The sequence below is a fragment of the Marmota monax genome, unplaced genomic scaffold, assembly GCF_021218885.2.
Source record: "Marmota monax isolate L192 unplaced genomic scaffold, Marmota_monax_Labrador192_F-V1.1 WCK01_AAM20220418_F8-fsc00048, whole genome shotgun sequence".
NCBI lineage: Eukaryota > Metazoa > Chordata > Mammalia > Rodentia > Sciuridae > Marmota > Marmota monax.
Genome location: NW_026694895.1, coordinates 2,084,308 through 2,106,747, shown reverse-complemented (window position 1 = coordinate 2,106,747; position 22,440 = coordinate 2,084,308). Strand labels below are relative to the sequence as shown.

Below are 22,440 nucleotides of genomic sequence, written 5' to 3'. Positions count from 1 at the left end.
AAACTTGTAAGATTGAATTATTTATTCTAAAACTGCAAAATGCACCTCATCACTATTCACTGAAGAAGGAAAAAAGTTGTAAGAAATGTCACTACTGAGTTTCACTCTGTGCAACAAAGTGAAAACTGACCCTAGGCCCAAAGAGCCTGAAATGTTCAGCTCTTCTTCCAGGATCCATACCAAAAATGAGCAGTATGTAGATGAACTGGAAATCCAGAGATAATCTACAGGACTTTTAAAATCTGTATTCTTCCACCACTGCCCAAGCCAAGAACTCAACAAAAATTCCAAACTTACAAAAGTTCAAAAGCTTTTTGGTCTCCTGAACTTCTCTTCTGAAAGCTGCATTTATTCATAAGATTAGCAGAATAGTTAGACATTCTAAATAGATTCTAATAAATGTAGGTCATCAGACTGGAAAATTCTGGTTAAAGAAAAACATTGTACTGAATTCTCTAGATAATTAGTACGACTACCAAGTTCTTTTTGCCAGAATAGAGCTAGGTTGTCAGTTTGAAATTCAGATGTCAAATAACTAACATATCCCAAGTTAATCTCCAACTCTGCCTGTTGTATCATGTTGTTTAGTCATCATTTTCTTCCTGACCCAAAAAGAAGACAAGGCTGTGTTCATTTACATGGTTTATTGTTGTAAACATTAAAATTGTCTTTCTCAAAGAAAGAATTTATCAGAAAAAAAATCAGTCTCTAACTGTCATACACCATAGAAAAAAAGGCAGTGACTCATTTCATGTGCCATACTAGAAATATACAAAGAAAAATACTACAGAATATGGCAATATTAAAATTCTTACTCAAACATAAAATAATATATTAACTGACAATTTTAGACATTTTAAAAAAACAAAAAAAAATTCAAAGTGCTCAGTAATTTCCAGGGAGTTATGTATATTATAAGCACTCTGGAAACAGTCAAAAGCTGCTGCATGCAAGATTTGTTTAGCTTTAGACAACAAAATAATCAAGATATAAACTTTCTTTTATCAACATCAACAGTACATACAACACTTACAAACAAGGAATGTTGGACGGTGTTACAAACACTATGTGTCCCTTTTGCCAGGATTTTCCGATGTGTTAATACTTGTGCCCACCTATTTTACAATTGAGAAAATGTTTAAGCTCAGATAACTACCAATCTTTATAAAATCTAACAGACTACATAGTGTCTGAAATACTATTTATATAATATAGACATTACTGAAGTAGCAAGTGCCTATAACATTTCAACCTAGAATCAACATGCTTGTCCCTTTTTATGTAATTATTTATTTTCTTTTTTGCAAACACACTTATTTTTTAGAATTTGTAATATTTATTCATAAATAGGCACAAAATAATTTAAAAAGCCAAACTGCATTGGGTAAATTTACAAGCCTTTGCCTTCTTCAACTCATGCCACCCACGCAACATTTAGTTTTACTATATATTACAGCTTTCTTTACAGCAGAAAACTTTGAAGTCTTGTTAAAGGGCAATACTTGTGGGTCCCCATACGATAGGTGTGTGTGTGTGTGTGTGTGTGTGTGTGTGTGTGTGTATTACATCTGTCTTAACTGCAACAACCAACCATGGCCAAACATCTCCCATCATACATGAGCAATCTTTCTTCTGAACATTAAATTGATCTTTAACTGATAATAAAAAGTTTATACCACTTTATTGTGTGTAGTCCGTGTTCTAAATCCAGGATGCCCCGGAGCCAAAATGCCCTTTCAGGTTCTGCCTGCAGGTTAGGAAATAGCAACAGTTTTTGTTTGTTTGTTTTCTTTAGGAATGGAGGGGCTGGGGGTTTTACAGAAGAGGGAACAGCTTGAGCTGAGACAGCTCAGAGGGCTATCTCTGCCCATGTGACTAGCCCCCTCTGGACAGTTTCAGTTTTCTTTCCAGTTCCTTATAAGTGCATGGGAGAAGATCTTAGAAAGGTAAAGTGTCCAGGAAAAGTTTGTCAATTATTGCTGGTGGTGGTACCAAGTCTTCCAATTTCAGGTAGAAAATGCGTTGTAGACCCTGTGTACAAAGGGTACGGAGTTCTGGGAGCTTCCCCAACAGTTTGGACAGATAGTTGGGGCGGTTCAACCCCCCATTATTGAAAGTCACGTGGTCTTTGAGACAATTTACAATTTTGTTTTGCAGTTCTTCCACTCTCTTGGGTTCTTTGAGCCCATGTCTCTCTAGAAAACACAATCAGAAACAAACAAAAGAAAAAAAAAGGCACAAAATAGTTAGTTAGCTGGCAAGACCAGAAACAATGTGCGACAAGCGAAAGTGAATCCTGTTGGGCAGTTCTGGAGGGAAAGTACCCTGCACCTGCAGTACTGACCTGTAACCATAGCCAGGGCAGCAATGCAGGAGAAGGCAGAAATGTCGATGTTCATATTCTGCAAGTTGGAGGAGAATTCAACAATGGAATCAATCCATTCCCCAAAGCCACGCACGCATTGCAACCTGTGCAAGACCACCCCATTGCAAAAGATGAGTTTACCCTCCACTGGGTTGGACCTGCAATTAATACCAAAGAGAGAGGGGAGAAAAAGAGAGAGAGAAAAGCTAAACAACTAATTACTTGAAGAGCAATAAATGAGGGATTTAAGAGGCACCTAATTACTGAAGAGTTAATAAAATGTAGACCAGTGGACCTTGAAAGGGTTTAATTTCATAACAATCAAGAACGCCCCCTATCCCACCTCCATTCCATTCCATTCATTCAAGGTTTCTGGGCTTTTGTTCCTTCCCTTCTCCATTTGTTTTCTATCTTTTCTTTTCTTTTCCCTCTTTCATTTCCTCTTCTGTCTTTTTCCCTTCTTCCTCTTTCCTATTCCCTTTCCTCCTTTTTTTTTTTACTTTCTTGATTCTTCTCCCAGCCTCCCTGGATCACCTCTTCCATTATTACCTGTATGCTAATCGAAGGACAAACAGTTCTAAGAAAGCTGATTCAAAAAGCAGGTCCTGGTCAGCTTTGGGCAGGTCAGCAAAGCCAGGGATCTTCTCCGCCCAGCCCCTGATGATCTCCATGGAGCCAGTCAGGAGATCATAGAACTGCTGTATATGCTGGGTGTCATCTCCACTCATCTGATAGTCAGGGTTCGCCTGGAACTGGAATTTCATTTTAAAAAGCACTTAATGAGGTTCTCTAAAATATATAACCCGTGAAATTGCTAACCCCGTTTCTAGTAGGGGAGCCAGGTTTTTATAACAATTAAACCTCTCTCTGACCAGTAAGGAAATTAGATGTTCCGGGGCAATTAATTCAATTAGGGACGGTGCTATGAGGTCGCTGCTTTAAATATGTAAATTACCATTTCCATACAGACTAAATACAGTGCCAGCCAGCCCTGGGAAACGCTCACTCTTATCTCCACAAAACAATTGACACGTTAGTATTCATGCTAGTCCCAGAGTGGGTCTCGAGCTGAGACGCCCTTTGCAAATCTTAATAATATTGCAGTCGCTTCTAGGTTTGCCCAACATACTTCCTCCAATTAAAGCTCTCACATATTTCACAGCTGGAGTAAAAGAGGAATTTGACCACTTGATCCCTGACCCTGGTGCCATTCCTTACACCCCTCTCTTTTCATTCCCTAGCCCCAAGGCAGGTTCCACATCCTTCACCCAGGCAGTGGCAGGAAGGATGAGAATTATAACATCTGTATGCAGGATTGAGAATAAAGTAGACATGGGGAGATTTTGTGCAGCCTCAGGTTTTGCCTTAGAGACACTGGTGTATACGATGGTCAAGGAGTACTAGGGGAGTGGGGGTTCACAGAGATTCCACCACTCTATCATGTCCTCTCCTCTTTGCTCTGTTGGATCCTCTGGTCTACACTTCTCAGTTACCGGACTGTCTCCTGTGGCCCCGCCCAGAGTTGTGAGGCATATCGCCTTGTTTGCCTCCTTTACCCCTTGGGTCTGAGGGTTAGTGCTGGGTGTGGGAAGGGGGTCCTGCCCATCTGTTGGTTTGTCCACATGATAGCCCCCCTCCAACTTCTTACCCTGGAATAGTCCAGGCTGGTCATAGCCGGGTTGGAGTCGACATGGGCCCTGACGAGGGCACTGATCAGACTCACCGGGGGCGAGGGGGGAGAGGGCTCCTGTGGGCTCTTCGGTTTCGAGGGTAAACGACCTCTCCGGCCTTTTAAACTGTCCGTGCGAACCACTGCAAAAGAATAGCCCTGTTAGCGCCACTCCCCCGAGCCCAGGCCCAGATGCCGCCTGGGCTCCTCCCTCTGGAAGGCCGCAGTCATGGGGCGCCAGGCCCGGGCGGCTCAGGGTCCCCTCTGCTTGTAAAGCCTTTACTGACGAGAAGCATAAACAATGTGGGGTTATTTTATGTCTTCCTCCAACTGGGTCGTATAGTTAAAGGCGAGAAGGACCTGGCAGCTTTCTCTAGAGGAGGCTGAGCAAGCAGGCAGCTGCAGGATCTTGGAGGCCAGACTGAAGCAGGGCGGTGAAGCAGGGCGGTGAAGCAGGGCGGGGGGGAGGGGTACCCGAGACCCTTCCATCTAGGAAGTAGAAAGTAGGACTAGGGTACCGGTAGCCGGTTTTCAAGGGCGCACATTGAAGAATGGGCAGTTTGCGGTGACCTACCTTCTTTGACCATCCCAACAGCCAGGCACTTTTGAAATCGGCAATATTGACAACGATTCCGGCGCCGCTTGTCCACTGGGCAGTTTTTATTTGCTAAACACACATATTTCGCGTTTTTTTGCACTGTGCGCTGCAAAAGGAAACAATGTAGGCCGAAAATTACTTTTTTTTTACCTTGAAAATTCAGCAACCCGGAGACAATTACTGAATGGCTGGGGTCCACACTCCCTCCCCACAAACAAGCACAAACACACAATTCCTTTTTATTTTTTTTTCCTTTTTCTTTTCTATTTCTTTTCTTTTTCCTCCCCCAGGGTATTTAACAGAAGAAAATTGATAGCGTTAACATTTGAGCTAACCTTGCCGCTCCTTGCTGTGTTTTATATGCCAAGAGAAGGAGAAGGAGACGCTCAGTAAATACAAATCCGTGGGCATTCATATTATTTACATTCCTTGGAGACCTTCTCTATTTAAAATGATAAGATTATTCAATCAGGATGGCGAAATAAAGAGATCACTTAATTTGACCATAGGGAATTCTGTTCCACTTGGTTAGCTCAGACACGGTTCTCTGTCCTAACCAATTTCAATCTGAACAGGGAAGACAGCTCCTAGCACATGCAAATGACCCTCTTCCAACTCCAGCTCCAGCAACTTCGGGCGGGGGCCCGCCGGGTCGGCTGGTTGCGGGGGATGTGGCCCAGGGTCTACAAGTCTTTCTGCGTCCCTTGCTCAGATAACCCGGAGCAACTCCCTCCACCACCGCAAGCCTTGGGCAGCTGCAGGGCCGCTTAGGCTGGCCAGAGAGACTCGGGCGGTCCGGGGCGAGCTAGGGCCGGGTTGCCCGAACCAATGCGAAGGGCACAGTTCAGGGTCCTGGGCACTATGGAGAACCACCCTGCCTCCTCTGCCCCTCCTTTGCTCACCTTAAAGAAGCCTTTGCAGCCCTCACAAGTGCGCACGCCGTAGTGCTGGCAAGCCGCATTGTCGCCACACACCGCACACAGCCCCTCGTTGGAGGGGGAGCCCCGCGACGGTGGCGAGGGCACCTGTGTGTCAAGCAGCTGAGACGCGTGGCCGATCTGCAGGCCGGGGAAGCCCATAGACGCAGGCTTGCGAATGGGGTTGGGCACAGCGAAGGTCTGCCCGTCCACCACGTGGTGGCTGCCCGCGGGCTCCGGGTTCATGGGGACGTGCAGGGGCCCGTCGAAGCGCATCTGGCAGCTAGACACCGGAGTGCCTGGGGGCGACTGCTTAAAGGAGAAGAGCGAGAGGCGGGAGACAGGCGTTTTCCTCTGCTCAATCATGTGTGTAGTGGCTACGTAGTTCTGGTGGAAGTTGTGGAGAGACCCCGGGTCGTCCCACATGGGGCTGTGTTGCACCTGGAAGCCCGGGGTGGTGGGTGTCGGAGGCGAGGAGGGCTTGTAGTAAACCGACCCGGAGTGCGGCATCATCTCCTCAGACTGGGGGGGCAGGTGGCTGTGTTGCTGGTAGTTGTGCATCTGAATGTCTTCTACCTTAATGGAGGACTGCTGTCCGGACAGGGGCATTTGGTACAAGCAAGGTGGCTTGACGTCGTAGCCTGTGCTGTAGTTGTCCATAAAGGTACTGAAGCTGGGGAGAGAAGTGGTGGCAGTGATTTCAGTGTTGGTGAGGTCCATGCTAAACTTGACAAACTCTGGAGTTAAGAAATCGGAGCTGTATTCTCCCGAAGAGTGGTAACTGTAGCTCTGAGAAGCAGGGCTGGCTCCTTGAGGCGAGGACCCATACTGCGCCTGAACACAAGGCATGGCTGGAAATGAAACAGGGTGATATACACTCAGCCTGGTCAACTGAACACTTTCTCCCGGGTTCGGGTACACCTGGAGCTACACCGGCAGCCCACGGCGGTCAGAGAGCCGGTAGGTGCGCAAGAGGAGGAAGGGCGAGAGAGGTCGAATGCTGCAGAGCAACAGTGTAAAGTGTAAAAAGACTGTACAAAGACCCAGAGCTAGAAAGCTATTGAGGGTCCACCCTCTCAGATATTTCCAAATGCCTACTCCCCTCCCCCCTCCACCTCCACCCCAACCAATCCCGCTCTGAAGAAACTCTTCTCTGAAGCTCTGGTTCGGCGAGCTTTCTAGAAATGACCATCTAGAAATAAAGTTGAATTGCACAATGGAAAGTTCTCTGTAACCTTAAGTTACAGGGTTTGCCTGAGAAAATCGTGTCGTGCTGTTTGTTGATGGCTAGGGAACTCAGGAAAGGTGATGAAAGAAATAAAGTTCACTAACCTTCAGCCGAGTTACTGGTGTTTTCGAGGAAATTAAAGGTGGACAGTGTCGTAATTCAATGAAGGACAGTTTCCAAGGTATTTAGAAAAGCAATGGGGAGTCCAGTCTGTCGGATCTCCTTCCTAAAATACAGACACAGGAAGTTTCAGGGTGTCTTCCCAACTGAGATTTGGCTGGGCTTATGCAGACTCACCAGACAGGCCCTTTTATGTCTCATTGGAAATTAGGGTGTAGCCTTTACCAAACAGCAGTTAAAATGGATGTGAAAAGACGTGACTGGAAACAAGAGATAATGCCACCCATTGCACTGTGTAAATCCTTGCAAAGAAAGGATCCTGAAGGAGGAAAGGTATTCCATGAACTTATTTAACACTTATGATGTAATGAATTGGCCCCTTTGCTAGAGTGTGGGTGGAGGGGTCATTTCCCTTTTTGCTTATTTCAGACCTGAATAAGAAGACTAGAATTGAAGAGAAAGTACACAGTTAGAATCTACTTTTTTCTTTTCCTGGTGAAATAGGCTTTTATGGAGGGGGGGGGTAATTAGAAGTTAAGAATATAAAATGAGAAAACAATTCCCTCTTCTTACAAAATCTTAGCAAGGCCTAGACATACAAGAAGACAATTAGAGTGGAAGCATCTGTGTTTCCTAAGTGTTTTTACCAGAGCACTGAGAAACAAACAAGTGAATCGGTGTTCATGTCTCCAGAAAACTTGGTTTTCTACATCTTTAATGGCCAAGGGGTGGAATGAGGGGACTATGTTTTCATGAGCATCTTGGGTCAACTGCAGAGGAAGAGAATACTGCATATAGGGTATTGCACCAGTGTAAAAGCACTTTGCAGCCTATCAAGCTGAACACCTTCTCCACAATGCTTTCCACAATCTGCCTACTTGCTGGAACAAGGCATCCTTGTGTCCTAGTAATTTTCGGATGTTTTCACTTGGAAGGCATCCTAGAGCACAGACGATCTTATAATGAACAAGAAAGCCAAACATCATCGACTCTTGCTCTCTCCCTTCCCTCATAATCTTGATGGTGGGGGGGGGTGGCAGGAAGAAAAAGCTAACCAGAAAAAAAAAAATAAGAGACTTTTGACCCTCTCAACCCTTGGAGATAAGTCTATGCTAGATATTAACCCCCTAATGACTTCACAATTTCATAACTATACTCCACATCACCCCCCCACACACACCTCCTCTCTCTCTCTCTCTCTCTCTCTCTCTCTCTCTCTCTCATACAAGGACCCAAGGACGTCACATGTCAAAACCAGAAATTTCAGGCAACTTAGTAACAGGACACTATGAACACCACCCTTATTCAACAATACCCGGGAAACATCCGCACACTGGCCAGGCGGTGACACAGTTCCCAAGCAACGCATAAACTGAAGAACTTTCTCTCCCTGTCAGTTTGCAGACAGCTTCCCTCATATACACAGGACTTGGAGTCTCCGTGTCGGAAGGCCACAATCAATTCTTCCCTAAGAACAAACTTAGCGCATGTTTCCGCAGGCAAATCCACAGCTTCCCAAAGTGTGGAGGCTCCTTTCTACGTCCACCAATGAGGAGTCTAGAAATCTCTATTGGAAGCCAACTCCCCCCTAATGTCAAAGCCGGAGTTCAAAATAAAGCCCTTCACAGCTGCGCGCACCCACTCCCCATTCTCCCGCCCCACTCATGCTTCAACTCTCGGGCTCCCACTTTCAGAGAACCTGTTCCACCTACGTGGAAAGAGAAGACGTACAAAAGAAAGATAAAAGAACTCGAGCTGCACCGGCTGCACCTACTCACTTAGGAGTTCTCCACGTCTCTCTTCATTCATTCAACTCCGCCGAAGTGCAGTTCCCTCTGGGAGCCCGGGTGCCCGGGTCGGGGGGTGGTGGGCGAGCAGGGCGAAGGGAGCCGAGACACCGCAGTCCGGGAGGCAGCAGAGGTAGGCGGCCGGCTGGGCAGACTAACAGGACCGCGGAGCCTTGCGCGAGCCGCCGGGCGGACTGGCCCTGGCCGCCAATGTGCCTTTGTTTATGTGGCTCGCGCTGCCGCTGCCAACATGCACCTAAAGTCTCCGCGCGTCAGCGCGCGTCAGCGGCCCGCTACCCAATCGCGGAGCCGCCGCACTCCCCGGACTCCTGGCCCGCGCTGGCTTTGGTATATTTCCGACCTGACGTCACGAGCAGGGTTGATTTTAAGGTGGGAACCGTTCTGCGTTCACCTTGGTAGCCGGCTTGGGTGGGATTTTTTTTTTTTTTCCGAAAGAGGTGTGACCTCTTCACCCAGCTCTGTGAAGCCCGCAGCGCTGCTACACTTCACCTTCCCCCAAGCCTCCGAAACCCCGTGGCTTCTTGGCCACTCACACTTGGGGAGGGTATAACAAAAGCACGGGCGGAAGGGAACGCTGGCGTGGGGCAGGTAGCCTGCACCTTAAACAGCACGGGATGGGGTGTGCCTTGCAGGGTCCTAACCTCACTCACCCACCATCGTCACACAGACCCCATAGCGGAAGTGCATACAGATCTGTCCCATGACACACAAGACACTCAGGGCTCAGGCAGGGTGGGATTTCCCTAGCCCAGTGCATTCCCCTTTTCTCCCTTCTTCTATTCTTGTCCTCCTTTGGCACATTTCCTTCTCAGATTCATCTCTCTCTCTCTCTCTCTCTCTCTCTCTCTCTCTCTCTCTCTCTCACACACACACACACACACACACACACACACGAGAAAAGGGAGTAAGGATAGGGCCTATTTTTCTTTCTTTCTTTCTTTTTCCTTTGCGGTGCCTATGTCGGAGGGAGAACGTGGCTCCTGAAGGAGTGAGGAAAGGGTAGATGGTGACCTAGCCCTTCAGGGACTCCAAAAGTCAGAGTGAAGTGTTTTTCTTTTGCAGACAATGCAGCCAAACAGTAAGCAACAGGTGCGTCTTGTGCAGAAAGGGTACCACCTTCTGCCAAACTACAATACTTTCGACACTCCCCAGTGCCCACCAACTCGTATTCCATCCACGAGTTTTAGAGAAACAAATCGACCTTCTTTTGAAACACAAGGGCTATCACAGCCGTGATCTGAGTAAAGAGGAAAAGGCTAGACAAGGGAAGCAGAGAGGTTGGGGCGGGGGGGGTGGGGGGATCAGTGAGTACGCAAAACGTAAGGTGTATGCCTACAACCCTCCTCTGAGAGGAGAGCTGGTGGAATGTGGAAGCTCGACCTGAGCCCCGAGGTATCTCCGTCACCCTCGACCCTGCTTTGTAAAATAATTCGCCCTCCACGCCGCCAAAGGCGCAAGGAGCTTTTTAGCAAAAGAATCGCCGCTTCTTCAGGGGGCGATAGTCGTCCGGCTGAAACTGGGCGGGCCTCCTTGGGATACTCTGGTGGGTTGGAAGAGGCTGGGACCAAGGGAGAGTTCGGAGGTGCTCCCTTTCTGTGCCTCAGACCAAGTACCAGCCGCCTCTTCACTTTTGGCGTGGCTCGCTTCCAGACTACAGGGTTCCTTTGCAACTCGTCCCCCGCCTCCCCACCCCACCTCCCGTAGCCCCCAAATAGGTGAGCTCAACATGAGCCGAAAGAATCGTGGAACTATCCGAGTTCCGGGGTTGCTCATCCCTAATCTGCACCTCCACCATTGCCGGCTCCTCGCCGACCCCTTCTACCCTGTGAATGGAGAGGCGCTGCCATCAAGTGCTCTGTGGCTACCCAGGAAAGCTGAGGGCTCTTCTGCATTGCAGCTCAGGGAAACCTACGTGACCACCTTAAGTTTCCCCCAGATGTTGCGGCTGCTGCTACGGCTGTCTCGGCCGCAGAAGCTCAGCGGTGCCCTAGTGGGCGCGAACAACAACAAAAAAGCCAGGAAGTGTGTGTGTGTGTGTGTGTGTGTGTGTGTTGTGTGTGTACGCGCACGGGCGCGCGAGCGCGCGTGTGTGTAGTGGGGGGGGGTGTTGTGGTGGTGGGCAAGGGTGTGTGAGAAGAGGGACGAGAGGGGGAAGGGTGAAGAAAAGCTTATTAGTATGAGCTCGGTAGCGTCAGCGCCCCGTGGGCAGAAGCTATTCCACGCGAACGAAAGGGAAAAAGTGAGAGTTTGGAGAGCAGGGGAGAAGGAAGGGGGTGGGGTGGCGGTGACGCAGGGGCGCAGGCATTGACGCACCCGCCAGGCTCTGCCCAAAATAGCAACAACTCCAGCTCAGAGGCGCCCTCCCGGGTTCCCTTCCCTTCCCTTCCGCGAGGGAGCAGGGCGCGGCCAGGGGGAGCTTTCCTTGATCCCTGCGGTAGGCCAGGATCCCAGCAGCTATTTTCAGGCAGTCGGAAACTCAAGCGCAGCCATGCTGGGGTGGCAGTTATTATTTTTTAATATAGTCTTCAGGAAAGCGGGGGACAGGAGAACTTTAAGGTTGTAATCACAACCCTCCATACACAAATATTCACGTCTAGGTAGATTCGTTCCCTCCGCAGGATCCTCCCTCCTCGTGGCCATTAAAAACGTACAACTTAGGCTGGGTGAGCCTCGGGACAATTTGAAAATTTCCCTCCCAGAGAGCAGAAAAGTGTACTGGAGTTATTTAAAGTGAGATCAACTGAAGCCAAGCATGGCAGTAAGATAAACTATATAAGAGCAACCTGTCGAGTATGGTTTCTTTATAATACAGCCTCTGCTCAAGTCTTAATGCAACCAAGATACAAAGGCAGTCCTCACAGTAGCTTATTTCAATAAGTGTTAGTGGAGAATGGAGTAAATATTAGTTAAGTGTAATAAAGTGAGAGAAAGGGGAAACCTTTCCGCTCCGCATGTTTAAGAGTTTTCTCTCTCCTCTTCAAATTCTTATTCAAGTTCTTGGGAAGTGTTACTATTTCTTAGGAAAACACACCGGATGTGAAAATAATAAACTTGCTTTAACTAATTCTTGGATGAGTTATTTCTTGAGTTGGGGTTTTGGACTGGGCTTGGATATGCTTGGGGTGGAAAGGATCCAAGTCACACAAAAGAAAGTTTATAGAAGGGCGCTGCTCAAAACCCCAGACTATTTTCCCCAGGAGATTCTGATGGGACCAAGTCTCAGGAGCACCACCAATGTGTGTAATTGACTGATTCTGTCAGTAGGGGGCCTGACTCCACAATGTTCTAGAGAATGTCTTAGGCGCGCACACACAAAATTGGCTATTTACTACTTAGGTTAAGCCTGAGGAAAGAATGCTGCAGTCCCAAATATTCATATTGTGCTGGAATTCACATATAACTACAAATCTTTGATTCTTTTCAATTTCCTCCAAAAGGGAAACAGTTTAACACATGGGATTAGGTTCACAATAGATTTTCTTTATTTCCTCCTGCCCATGTTTAACTCACTGTTGGTCACAGGGGGGAAAAATCAAAATGGTAATAAAATCTCTCATTTTATCACCAACCAGTTCAAATTGGCATATAGTTTGGAAAAATGAAAGCATGTTTTAAAATCCTATGATTATATGTTTAAATAAATTATAGTTTAGAAGAGGATTCCTGTGGGTGTATTTGCTAGTACATAAGAGAATGCTTTTGTGCATAGAGGTTTAATTACACATATAATGGAATCAAAATGTAGAATTGAACAACCTTTCAGAAAATGCTTTAGGCTAAAAGAAACTGAATTTCTGCCTTTATTATGACTGCAAACCTTTGGATTCTTACACATAAATAGTTCAAATAAAGTATTTTATAGCTCAATTAAAATGACAATAATGTTTTTTTAAAAAATCAGGATCCAGCATCTGATATAACTTTAAATTACTGCCATATATAAATGTGTAAATTTATCCTACAATGAAGATCTAATTTCTTAATAATTTTGAATAGATGAGAGCAAAAAATTGGTCCTATGCATAACTACACCCTTTGGAAACCAACTACAACAAACTATAAATTATTACTATTAATAAATACACATTAGATGACCTCAGAATAGCATTTAGGAAGGTACTTATATTATCTTATGATATTAACAAATATTAAACATAATACATTAGCACATTTGTGGAAAATATTTTCATTAAAATCAATATAAATAATACATACACTCATATCTAAACTATTTTATTTTTTGCATGGCTAAGCAGATTATACTTAATAAAATTCAGCTTTTGGTATAATTTAGAAAGCAAACATGCATGTAATCCCATAGGATTTTCTATCTTAATGCATAGGAAAGAGGCCTCTGGGGATTTATTTCACTATACTCTCCCAAATTAATTCAGAGTAGACCTTAAAATGCAGGCATAGTGAAACAGACATACCTGTTATGTCCTAAGAGTTAAGGCAACTTTGAAATATTGTATAATAAAATTACTTAGTGGAACTTATTTTAATAATTAAAATGAGATACATATTATATTTAGACAAACTTTCGATTCACAGCATTTGTTGCCATTCAGCAGGCAGTTTTACATTAGTGATAGAAGAAATTTTCACTTTGAAGATTATCTGCTTTTAAAAATAATTTTTAAATATTAAAGGGTGGTAATGTTTTGTTTTGCCATTTCATCTGCATTGAAAGGATATTAATCAACAAAATTGTTCCTTTCCACAGGATGCTCAGAGAACAAGTCAGTTACTTCCTTGATAGTCTCATTTTGGATATTCGTAGCTTTTATTCAGATTTACCCAGTCCATTTTTCACCAAAAATCATGAAATACAAAGACTCTAAAATGTATTTCTTACTTTGATTCGGAACTCAATTCTAGAAATATGTAAAGATGTGCAGGAATAAATAGCACCCTTTTCTAGAAGGATCTACTTGTAAATTAAAATTATAAAACTGAACATATGGTAAGCCTCATGCCACTCAAAAAGTATTTTGCATAATAAATCTTTCATTTTTTTGGTAATATTTGACTTGCAGTGGCCATCTCCTAAATATTTACCTTTAAATTACTTAATATTTTCTCATGTAACAATTCCTTTTTTATTAGGCAAAGAAGGGTAACTTTGGTTTTATATTTATTACTAATTTCTATAAAATGTACAAATTCCTAAAAGACATTTTAAAGATTCTGAAAATAAGTTGCTATACATTAAGAAAATATCAAAGCGCCTGAAATTCTAAAAGTAGCTAATAACATTGGCTACCCTAGCAGTATTAGATATCATTTCTTTAGGTAGATAAAATATATAAACTTAACAATCATTTTTGTATGTAAATCACAGTAGGCTAGTTTTTGTACTAATTTCAGTGGTAAAATAACCTCTTTTGATTGTTTCCTCAAATTAATTGGTAGATAGGAAACTCTCAGTTTAATGAAAAATAAAGATAAGCTATTTATATTTTACGACAAAGACACATATGCCCTTTTCCTCTTCTTAATTCTGCAATTATCAAACCTACAATTTTAACACTACAAAAGTAACTTATAGCAAGGACCCTTATAGTGATAAGTAATAAATCTAATTACCATATCCTTTGAATAGATGTAATATAAATTTCATTGCTCACTTAAAAGTTCTAAAGTTAACAGCATAAACTTGAAGTTGAGTAATTAAGTAATCCTTATATAGACACTTATTAAAGTATTTATACATATTATCTTAAATCTACATCTATCATTTTGCCAATTAAAATTAGGACTTTAATTGCAATTAAGTAATTTAATTGCCAATTGAACAGCAAAATTGCTAAGTGACTAATTTTAATGCCTATTTTAATTACCAATCATGACTGGGGAGGGAGCTAATCAAGTTACATCAAGCAGTACCAGAGTAATGATGTGAAAAAAAAAAAAAAAAAGAACAAACATTCAAGGCTACATGCTTTAAAAAAAGAAACATAAATTAAATAAATGCAAACACAATCTTATAAATGTATAAAATACTGTATTTCAATATCTGAATACAGAACAGGAAAGAGAACAAGATTAATTAAGGAGCTCCTGTCAATCTTCAGTCAAAGTAAGGACAATCAAAGTCAAATTTTTATGTGATATTTACATGGCACTCATACTAAATCAGATAAAAACAAAGCTGCATAGAGACGAGAATAAAAGACTGTTTTCTGCTTGGCTGGTTAAATATTTACAGATTGACGTTTAAAAAAATTAATGAAATGCTTATAAAAGAGAACTAAGTTTCCAATGCAACAACATGGGCTTTGAATTTGAAAAGCAAGCAGGGCAAGTGTAATGGGACTATACTCTTGCCTGATGACTCTCCTCAAAACCATGAACTTAAAATGAAGAATTCTGTCAGAGGCCTAATCCCTAGTCATACCTTGTCCTGTTTCTTTAAGGAAAAAAAAAAAATCTGGACTATTTCAAAGACTTTAAATTTATTCATGAGTAAAAATAAGTAATAGTTAGGTTTATATCACAATTAAAAATTACTTAGTATGGGGAATATACCTAATTCTAATAGTCTGCATCAGTTTTGGTTAGAATTAACAATCTCGCTCAGGATAAAGGCTCTAAATCAGCAGACAGCAGAAACACTGATGAAAATCTTCTTGGCCAACACATTTTCAAAAGTTTTCGTACCCAAATAAATTCTCAGATTAGCTATATGAAGGACAATAATAAAAGAAGCAAGTGAAGTTGAGGGCTCAAAAAATACAAAGTGATTCCCTGGTAGACAATAACAATTCTAGTACTTACAGGCTATAAGGTTCGCTTTGGTGACCAACCACCTTTAGATAGTCCATTGTTTAGATTAACAATGGACATCCATCAAATCTTCATTCAAAATAAAAGTCCCGCTGCAAGATATATATCTTGTTTTTGTTGCCATATAGGTATACAAAACATATATGGTTTGTCTATCTTGAAGGGTTTGAAATTATTCATGAAATATATGTAATGTAACAACTTGAGAGAACAAATAGTGCAGTTTGGGGGGCTGGGGTTGTGGCTCAGAGGTAGAGCACTTGCCTAGCACAGAACTGGGTTCAATCCTTAGCACCATATAAAAATAAAATAAAGATATTACGCTCACCTACAACTAAAAATATAAATGTTTACAAAATAGTGTTGCTTGGGATTGTATTTACTAATGGATTTAAATAGTGAAATGAAGCACAGCAGGATTTTTGGCCTGGCTTTTAAAGGAGGAACATTTTTAATAATCACTAGACTTGACTAAGGGCTATGATATCTGTCCATGACAATAACAGCTTTATAAGGCAAGTTCTCTGTGACTGATTAAAAGACACACTCGCTGTCTATTCACAAGTCTTGGAGATGGAGTCATTTTTGACAAGCTCACCACTGATCATGGTTAAAACTCATTGATGTGCCACAGAGAAGTAAAACCTCAGCTATTAAAAGATTACCAAAAACAGGGGCTGGGGTTGTGGCTCAGCAGTAGAGCACTTGCTTCACACATGGGAGACCATGGGTTAGATCCTCAGCACCACTTAAAAAAATAAGTGAAATAAAGTTATTGTGGCCAACTACAACTAAAATATAAATATTTTTTAAAAAAAGATTACCCAAAACAGCACCAGATAAGAAGTTTACCAGAACCTAGGCTTATCTTAAGTTATCCTGAGTTAGGTTTATCTTAACTTGGATGTATCTTAATTTGCACCGTATAAGACTCTTTGCTATATACATATACAAAAGATCTCATTTGCTAATTATCAAAATGAACTAACTCAAACACTACATAATAAATCATTAACCATTACAAAGGGGAGAAAAAAAGGAGAAGCATCATCTTTTAATTTCAAAATGATCTACAGACAAACTTTCAGAATGTTAATACTTTCTGAAACATGTATGACTAAAAGTAAATAGCTTTTCAGACTGTTCATGTCTATTTTATGCATTTTGATAAGACTATATAGTCTATCAGTTCACACAAATATGGCTTCATATTATTGGAAGCAAAAACTTTTTCAAAGTTAGTGTCTCTAGCTTTCAGATCCCCTTACTAGATAAAAGTAAAGAAGCTTTAAAAAATTGTCTTTTACTTTTGTATCCTTAACTTAGTGCTTTTCCTTCAGTGTGATCTGCCTGCATTAGTGGATGAAAAATAAAGGAAATAATAAAAGAAAGCAGGCTTTTAATCTAAGGTTAGAGGCAATCAATTAAAACATTTCATTAGTTACCAAAATATTTAAAAATAAAATGTGAAATATTACTGAATCATTCCAATAGATTTAAACAGCAACTTCAGTTTGCTTTCACTGAAATGTTGGGAGGAAAAAACAAAAAATATCGCATTCATGATTCAAGTCCAAATGCACAAATAGTGAGTGCACAGGTATATTGAAATTGGTTTGCTAAGGAGAAAAAACTTAGATTCTTATATTTCATGGTTTCTATGAACAGTTTTCCTTAAGTTAATTTCCAGAGTTTAGGAATAGTTGGAGTTTTTGAATGGAGAATTCCAAGAAGCTAATGAATTAGCTTACTGATATGAATTAGAAGTTATACTGAAATAAATAGTAGGTCTCCCTAGGAGTTGATTTTCTTCTTTTAGAAAGTAAGGCGTTCCAAAGATTGCTAACTTTTAATTAATTCGCTCTGGAAGTCATATTTTCCCCATTCTCCTCGATTGGCAATTTCCAAAACAACAGTTTTGTTAAACTTCATAAATTTTGCATCGTCTAGAAGCGGGAGGGGGGAAACAGGAGGCAATACAGAACAGATTTTACAGCCAAAATGATTTGACAAGGGCCTCTCAAACTAAAAATAGATGTTATGGAATTTGAAATGTAGCTCTCTAACTCAATTTATATCACAGAAATTGTGAGATGCTATCTTCCTGTTGTTATAACGTATCAGGTCAAGGGATATAAATTGTACCAGGTAATTCATTTTGCTGTTCAGAGAGTCATTAAGTTCCTCCCAGAATATATGTGATTGATATCCCTGGAGGTGAAAGGCTAAAGGAACCATATGGCAACATGTTGCATTCCGTATGCTATCTGCCCATCCGTGCTTAAGCTGCCATTAGCAACATCTGTACCTTACGGAAATCCAGCTGCGCCGAAGACGGCTGAAGGAGTTGCACTGGGGAAACGGGGCGGCGGGTGGGGGGGGGGGGTCTTGTTTAGCGCCATTAACTTGAGACTTTCTGTCTATCTACCAGGGCGAATGGAAGCTTTCACAATTAGACGAGACGACACAAATGCTTTATTAAAGTTTAATTTTGAACTCCCAATTAGCAAAAGTGCATTACAAATCGATTGCAATTTCCTAGAAGGCACTACGAGTTCTCGGCCTGCCTGCCACGTGCGAGGGGCTCCAGAGCAAGCTTTCCCGGTTCCCGGCAGCTGAAAGGGGATGGTTCAGAGCTGGTCTCCGCATCCCAGGAAGTCCCTAAAATCCTTCTCAGCCCCTTCTTTCGCAGGGCGGGGTCATCCAAGTACTGAACCCACCCGAGATGGGAGCCGGGGCGTGGAGGGGAGGGACGACGGCTGGTCCACAGCGTTGTGGGGTGGCGAGAGGAGGGAGTGGACCGGGGAGTGACGGCGGGAGGCGAGCAGGAAGGGGGGGGGGGGGTCTCTATTATGTTGGCCTCTAGGGAGGAGCCTCATTTAGGCAGTCAGGCGGGAGAAGTTTCTCTTTCGCTCTTCGCGCTACGTACCCAGATTGGCTTCCTGCGAGCAGAAGGAGGCGGTGGAGGGGGGAGAGAGGAGTCCCGGAAGGGCTGCCAGGCGTTCTCATCCACCCCCAGCTCCCCTCCCCTCGCCCCAAACAAAGCATCCCCATTCTAGATCCAGGATACGTTACCTGCCCGGCGCTGCCGGCCCCTCCGTCACTGCGTCCCCAGCTGGGCGCGCCCGGTGTGGGTCCCGCTCCCCGGGGCGCACAAAGTGGCTGCCCGGGGCGGGATAGATCCCCCACTTTCTTCAAGTTGGGGAAGGGAGAAAATAGGAAAGCAGGGGAAGTGGAAGCGGAGGCTGGGGCAAAGGAACTTACAGATGAAATGTGGGGGTGGGGAGCCCGCGGGGCCTGGGTCCTGGCCGGGGGCGGAAGAGGCCGGTTACCTTTCAGGGGGTCGTAGCCGGGAGGGAGGGAGGTCAGGGAGCGGCCACCCGCCTCCCTCCCCCGGCCCCTGGTGGCGGCGGCAGCTGCACACACAGAAGCCCATTGTCGCCGGCACCCGGCGAGCAGCCCCGCGGACTCGGCCCGGCGGCCAAGCGCGTCAGCGGCCCCGTCAGCCAGGCCGGGCTCCGTGACGCGCGCGCCGCCCGCTCTATAAATAGCCCGCCGCCGGGCTGTTCGGGCGGCTTTCCAGTGACGCCGGGGCGGGCGCGGGAGGAGGAGGGCGAGAGGAAACAATAAAACGGCCGGCCCGCCCGCCTCCGAAGCCTCCCGCCACACTCCCGGGCCGCCCGCGGTCTTCCCCGTCGCGCTTCCTTTTTGCTCGCCCACGTCCGCCCCGAGAGGAGCGCTGCTCGCGGGTGGGAAGGAGCAAGCCGAGCCCGCGTCCTCCCCATCCTGCCCGAGCCCTGGGGGGCCCGAGCCCGAGAGAAGATTTTTCCCAGGCCGGGGTGTCGGGGAGGGATTGTGGCGACGATTTTAGTGAATGGTTCGCTGTGTTGCTCTCAGGTTGACTTGCATCTCCATGCTTTGAAGCGCCCCTACAACCATTCTAGTGCAGGTCGGATGTGTTTTTGTGGTAGTAAGATCTCAATGGGGAAAAAAAAAAAAACCTCCCATCTTAAATGTAAGCGTTATGTAGGCTTATTTGGGGGCGGGGGTCAGGCCCATGCTACTGTTTTAATTCGAGGTGCTGTATAAGGGTGCCCAGTAGAAGCAGCGTGGCGTGGGGTCCAGGACCCAGACTTTAAACTCCATGCATTTTGTAAGTCTTTTTGGCCTTGAATATAGTGTAAGTCTTAAACAGATCATATTTTAATTTCCCAAATGTCTATTATTTTTCAACGTTTTAGGCTTTCATCAAGGCTACCATTTAAAAGGGGCTTTCTCTAAAGTTCAATATTTTTTTGTGGCAACTTCTACTACTAACTTGGTCCTCAAGCAGTTTTGTCACTGACCCTGAGAACTGTCCTAACCATTGAGGTGACCATATACAACAGGAAGTACTGTTTCACTGGGAGTGTCAATTGATAGATGATTAAGATTGTGTTGCTTCCTGAACAAAAGGTCTCAGACATATGAACACACCATTTCGTGGGGTGCTGATTTATAGAAAATATGCAGGTACAAGCAAAGTGTTGAAGGGACCTGGTGTGAATAGAGCATGTTAGAAAGACTAAGGAAATGGTTCTTAATTTACAATCACGGCAAAATGGTATAATGGAAGGTACTTTAGGCTAGGAGTTGGAAGACCAGAAAATTTGAGTATTGATTATATCTTCGTTGTACTTTTTTGTGTCACCTTGCAGTAATCGGTTTGTCCTGCCTCACTTTTCTCATCTTTAAAATTAAAAACTGGTGTCTGCTTTTCTATACTAGTGTTCTAGGAAGATAAAGGATGTTATTGTGTTCAGATATCAAGTTTCATCAAACTAATATGAGCACTCATTGTCTCATAGGAAGAGGGTAACAAGTGTAGATTAATTTGTCTTCGGACATTTTCAAGTTTTGCACAAATTTTTCAAAAAGTGAAATTAGGATCACTTCAAGAAAAAGAATGAATTAGTGTACCAATGAACTATTTTAAGAGGAAAACATCATTATCACTATTGATTCATTTACATGATAGCAGATATATTTACAGTCTTATGATATCAGACCTTTTTCAATACCACTTCCTCATGTGAGAAATGGATTCTGAATTACAAAATACAGTAGGACCACTTTCTGCAATTTTGTCCCCATTTCTGGCTGTTGTAGTCTTTCAGAGGAATTTTTCATTTGAAGGACACTAAATTGTTTCTCAGTAAGTGGCAGTTTTGAGACCCAGGGAAGTCTTCTAGTTGAGTTTCCTGAGACAGAATATGCCTTATTCTCCTTCAGGTTGGTGAAGGAAGAAAACATAAAAGTGGCAGAAACAAGTTTAGAGCCAAAACATTTGCTTCACATAGATACCACCAAAGTGTGATCACAACTAAAAGTTAACCAATATTTTTCCAGTTCCAAAAGCACATCTGTCTCTTTTTCCCACAAAAATGTTTGATATCTCTAATTTAATTTTGCCTTAAGGTTCTTTCTTCTGCTTCTTATTAAGAGGTATTTTTCTTTCACCGCCATTTTCCAGAAACATCCAGCTTTTCACAAAGTTTTAAATTAAAGCTCTTTTACTTACTTATCCTTTTTTAACATGATCTATTCCAATCTCTATTACCATTACTTTTAAAAATTTAATAGAAGGAAAACTAGTATACCCTGTTTAAATTTGACACATGCCCAATTTTAAAGGGGAGGAGGAAAAGACATAGTTCTAAAATCTTTAGAACTACAATAAAACAATCATCATTTCCTTAAAACAAAAAAATCATGTGAACTTTGTGAAAAAAGGGGAATGAATATATGGAAAATCTTTTATTTGGTTCTCCTTGATAGCATAAAGCTTGTTACAATTTTCCTAACATAGTGAATGTTTTAGAATGTGGACTTTCCCCAATATTTCCAAAGTTTCTATCTGCCTGAGGTTACATCCTTCAAAAGACTCCTCTACAGTAACAGTATTGAAGAATTTATCAGAGAAACTGCTGCGCTCTTGCCTTATTACTCAGTTAATCCTGATCTATATTTAGAGAGTGGTGCTAGCCAGGTTGAGGCTTTAAAGGAATGAGCACAAATATTTGCCATATCCTCTGCAGTATAGTTTTGGTGATTGAAATGAAAATTCATTTTGGAAAATATCACTGAAGTTACAGTATAAGCAAATCTTAGCAACCTTCAAATGGATAAATAGAAGGTTAACAAGAAAAGTGATGAAGATTCTCAGTATTCCAAATGAAAGAAAAGGGAGTAACTCTGGTACGGAGCAAAAACCTTGATTCATTTAAAAGATCAAGAAATTTGGGCTAGGTATGGTGGCACATTCCTGTAATCCCAGCGACTGAGGAGGTTGAGGCACAGGAACAATACAAGTTCAAAGCCAACCTCAGCAACTTAGTAAGGCCCAAAGTAACTTAGCACAACCCTACTTATCCCAAATTTTGTTTTAAATAAATAAAAAGGGCTAGGTATATAGTTCAGTGGATAAAAGCTCCTGGGTTAAACGCCAGTCCAAAAAAAAAAAAATTCAGAAATAAGTTTAAAAAGAAGAAAATTTTAGGAATCCCAACATCAGCTTAAAGTTGTCATGATTTAATGGTTCAATAAATACCTCAAATACCCCATTGATAGAAGCCATTGAAAATAACTTTGCTGTTCTAGTATAAATAAATGCTCAACATCAGATTTGTAACAATGAAGATTTTAAAATATTCTGTGAGAATTCAGCATCACAGGCCCACTTGCCCTTGGATCCATTCCTGGCTCTTCTTTTCCCTCCTCTGGTTCATATCACAGGACTGCCCTTCCCCAAAAGCTGCATTTCCACTGCTTTCTCTGGAGCTGACTTCCAGCTGGGTGTGATCAATGGAAAGCCTGAGCAGAAAAGTGAACTGAAGGATGGAAAAAACAGTGTTCCCTCCCCCTCCCCCATGCTTCAGTGCCTGCCCACTGACCCTTGACCCCTGCT

The 22,440-nt window shown here is 43.2% G+C and overlaps 1 protein-coding gene across 8 annotated transcripts; it reads right to left on the bottom strand.

Moving 5' to 3' along the window:
• Positions 1-629: 629 nt before the first annotated feature.
• Positions 630-19,166, bottom strand: Nr4a2 (nuclear receptor subfamily 4 group A member 2). 8 transcript variants are annotated; one of them, XM_058573492.1, is made up of 8 exons: positions 18,570-19,166; positions 6,882-7,003; positions 5,535-6,400; positions 4,609-4,738; positions 4,089-4,177; positions 2,915-3,117; positions 2,345-2,523; positions 630-2,195 (listed from the first exon to the last, which is right to left on the bottom strand). In XM_058573492.1, exons 3-8 carry the CDS (start codon positions 6,396-6,398, stop codon positions 1,939-1,941), a joined length of 1,722 nt encoding a protein of 573 aa, XP_058429475.1. In that variant the 5' UTR covers positions 6,399-6,400; positions 6,882-7,003; positions 18,570-19,166; the 3' UTR covers positions 630-1,938. The 8 variants fall into 8 exon arrangements, 7 of the variants coding, with proteins under 7 accessions (XP_058429475.1, XP_058429476.1, XP_046282898.1 ...); XM_058573493.1 differs by having other exon boundaries at positions 4,014-4,177; positions 5,535-6,222; XM_046426942.2 differs by having other exon boundaries at positions 4,014-4,177; positions 18,827-19,162.
• Between the last annotated feature and the right edge of the window lie 3,274 nt (positions 19,167-22,440).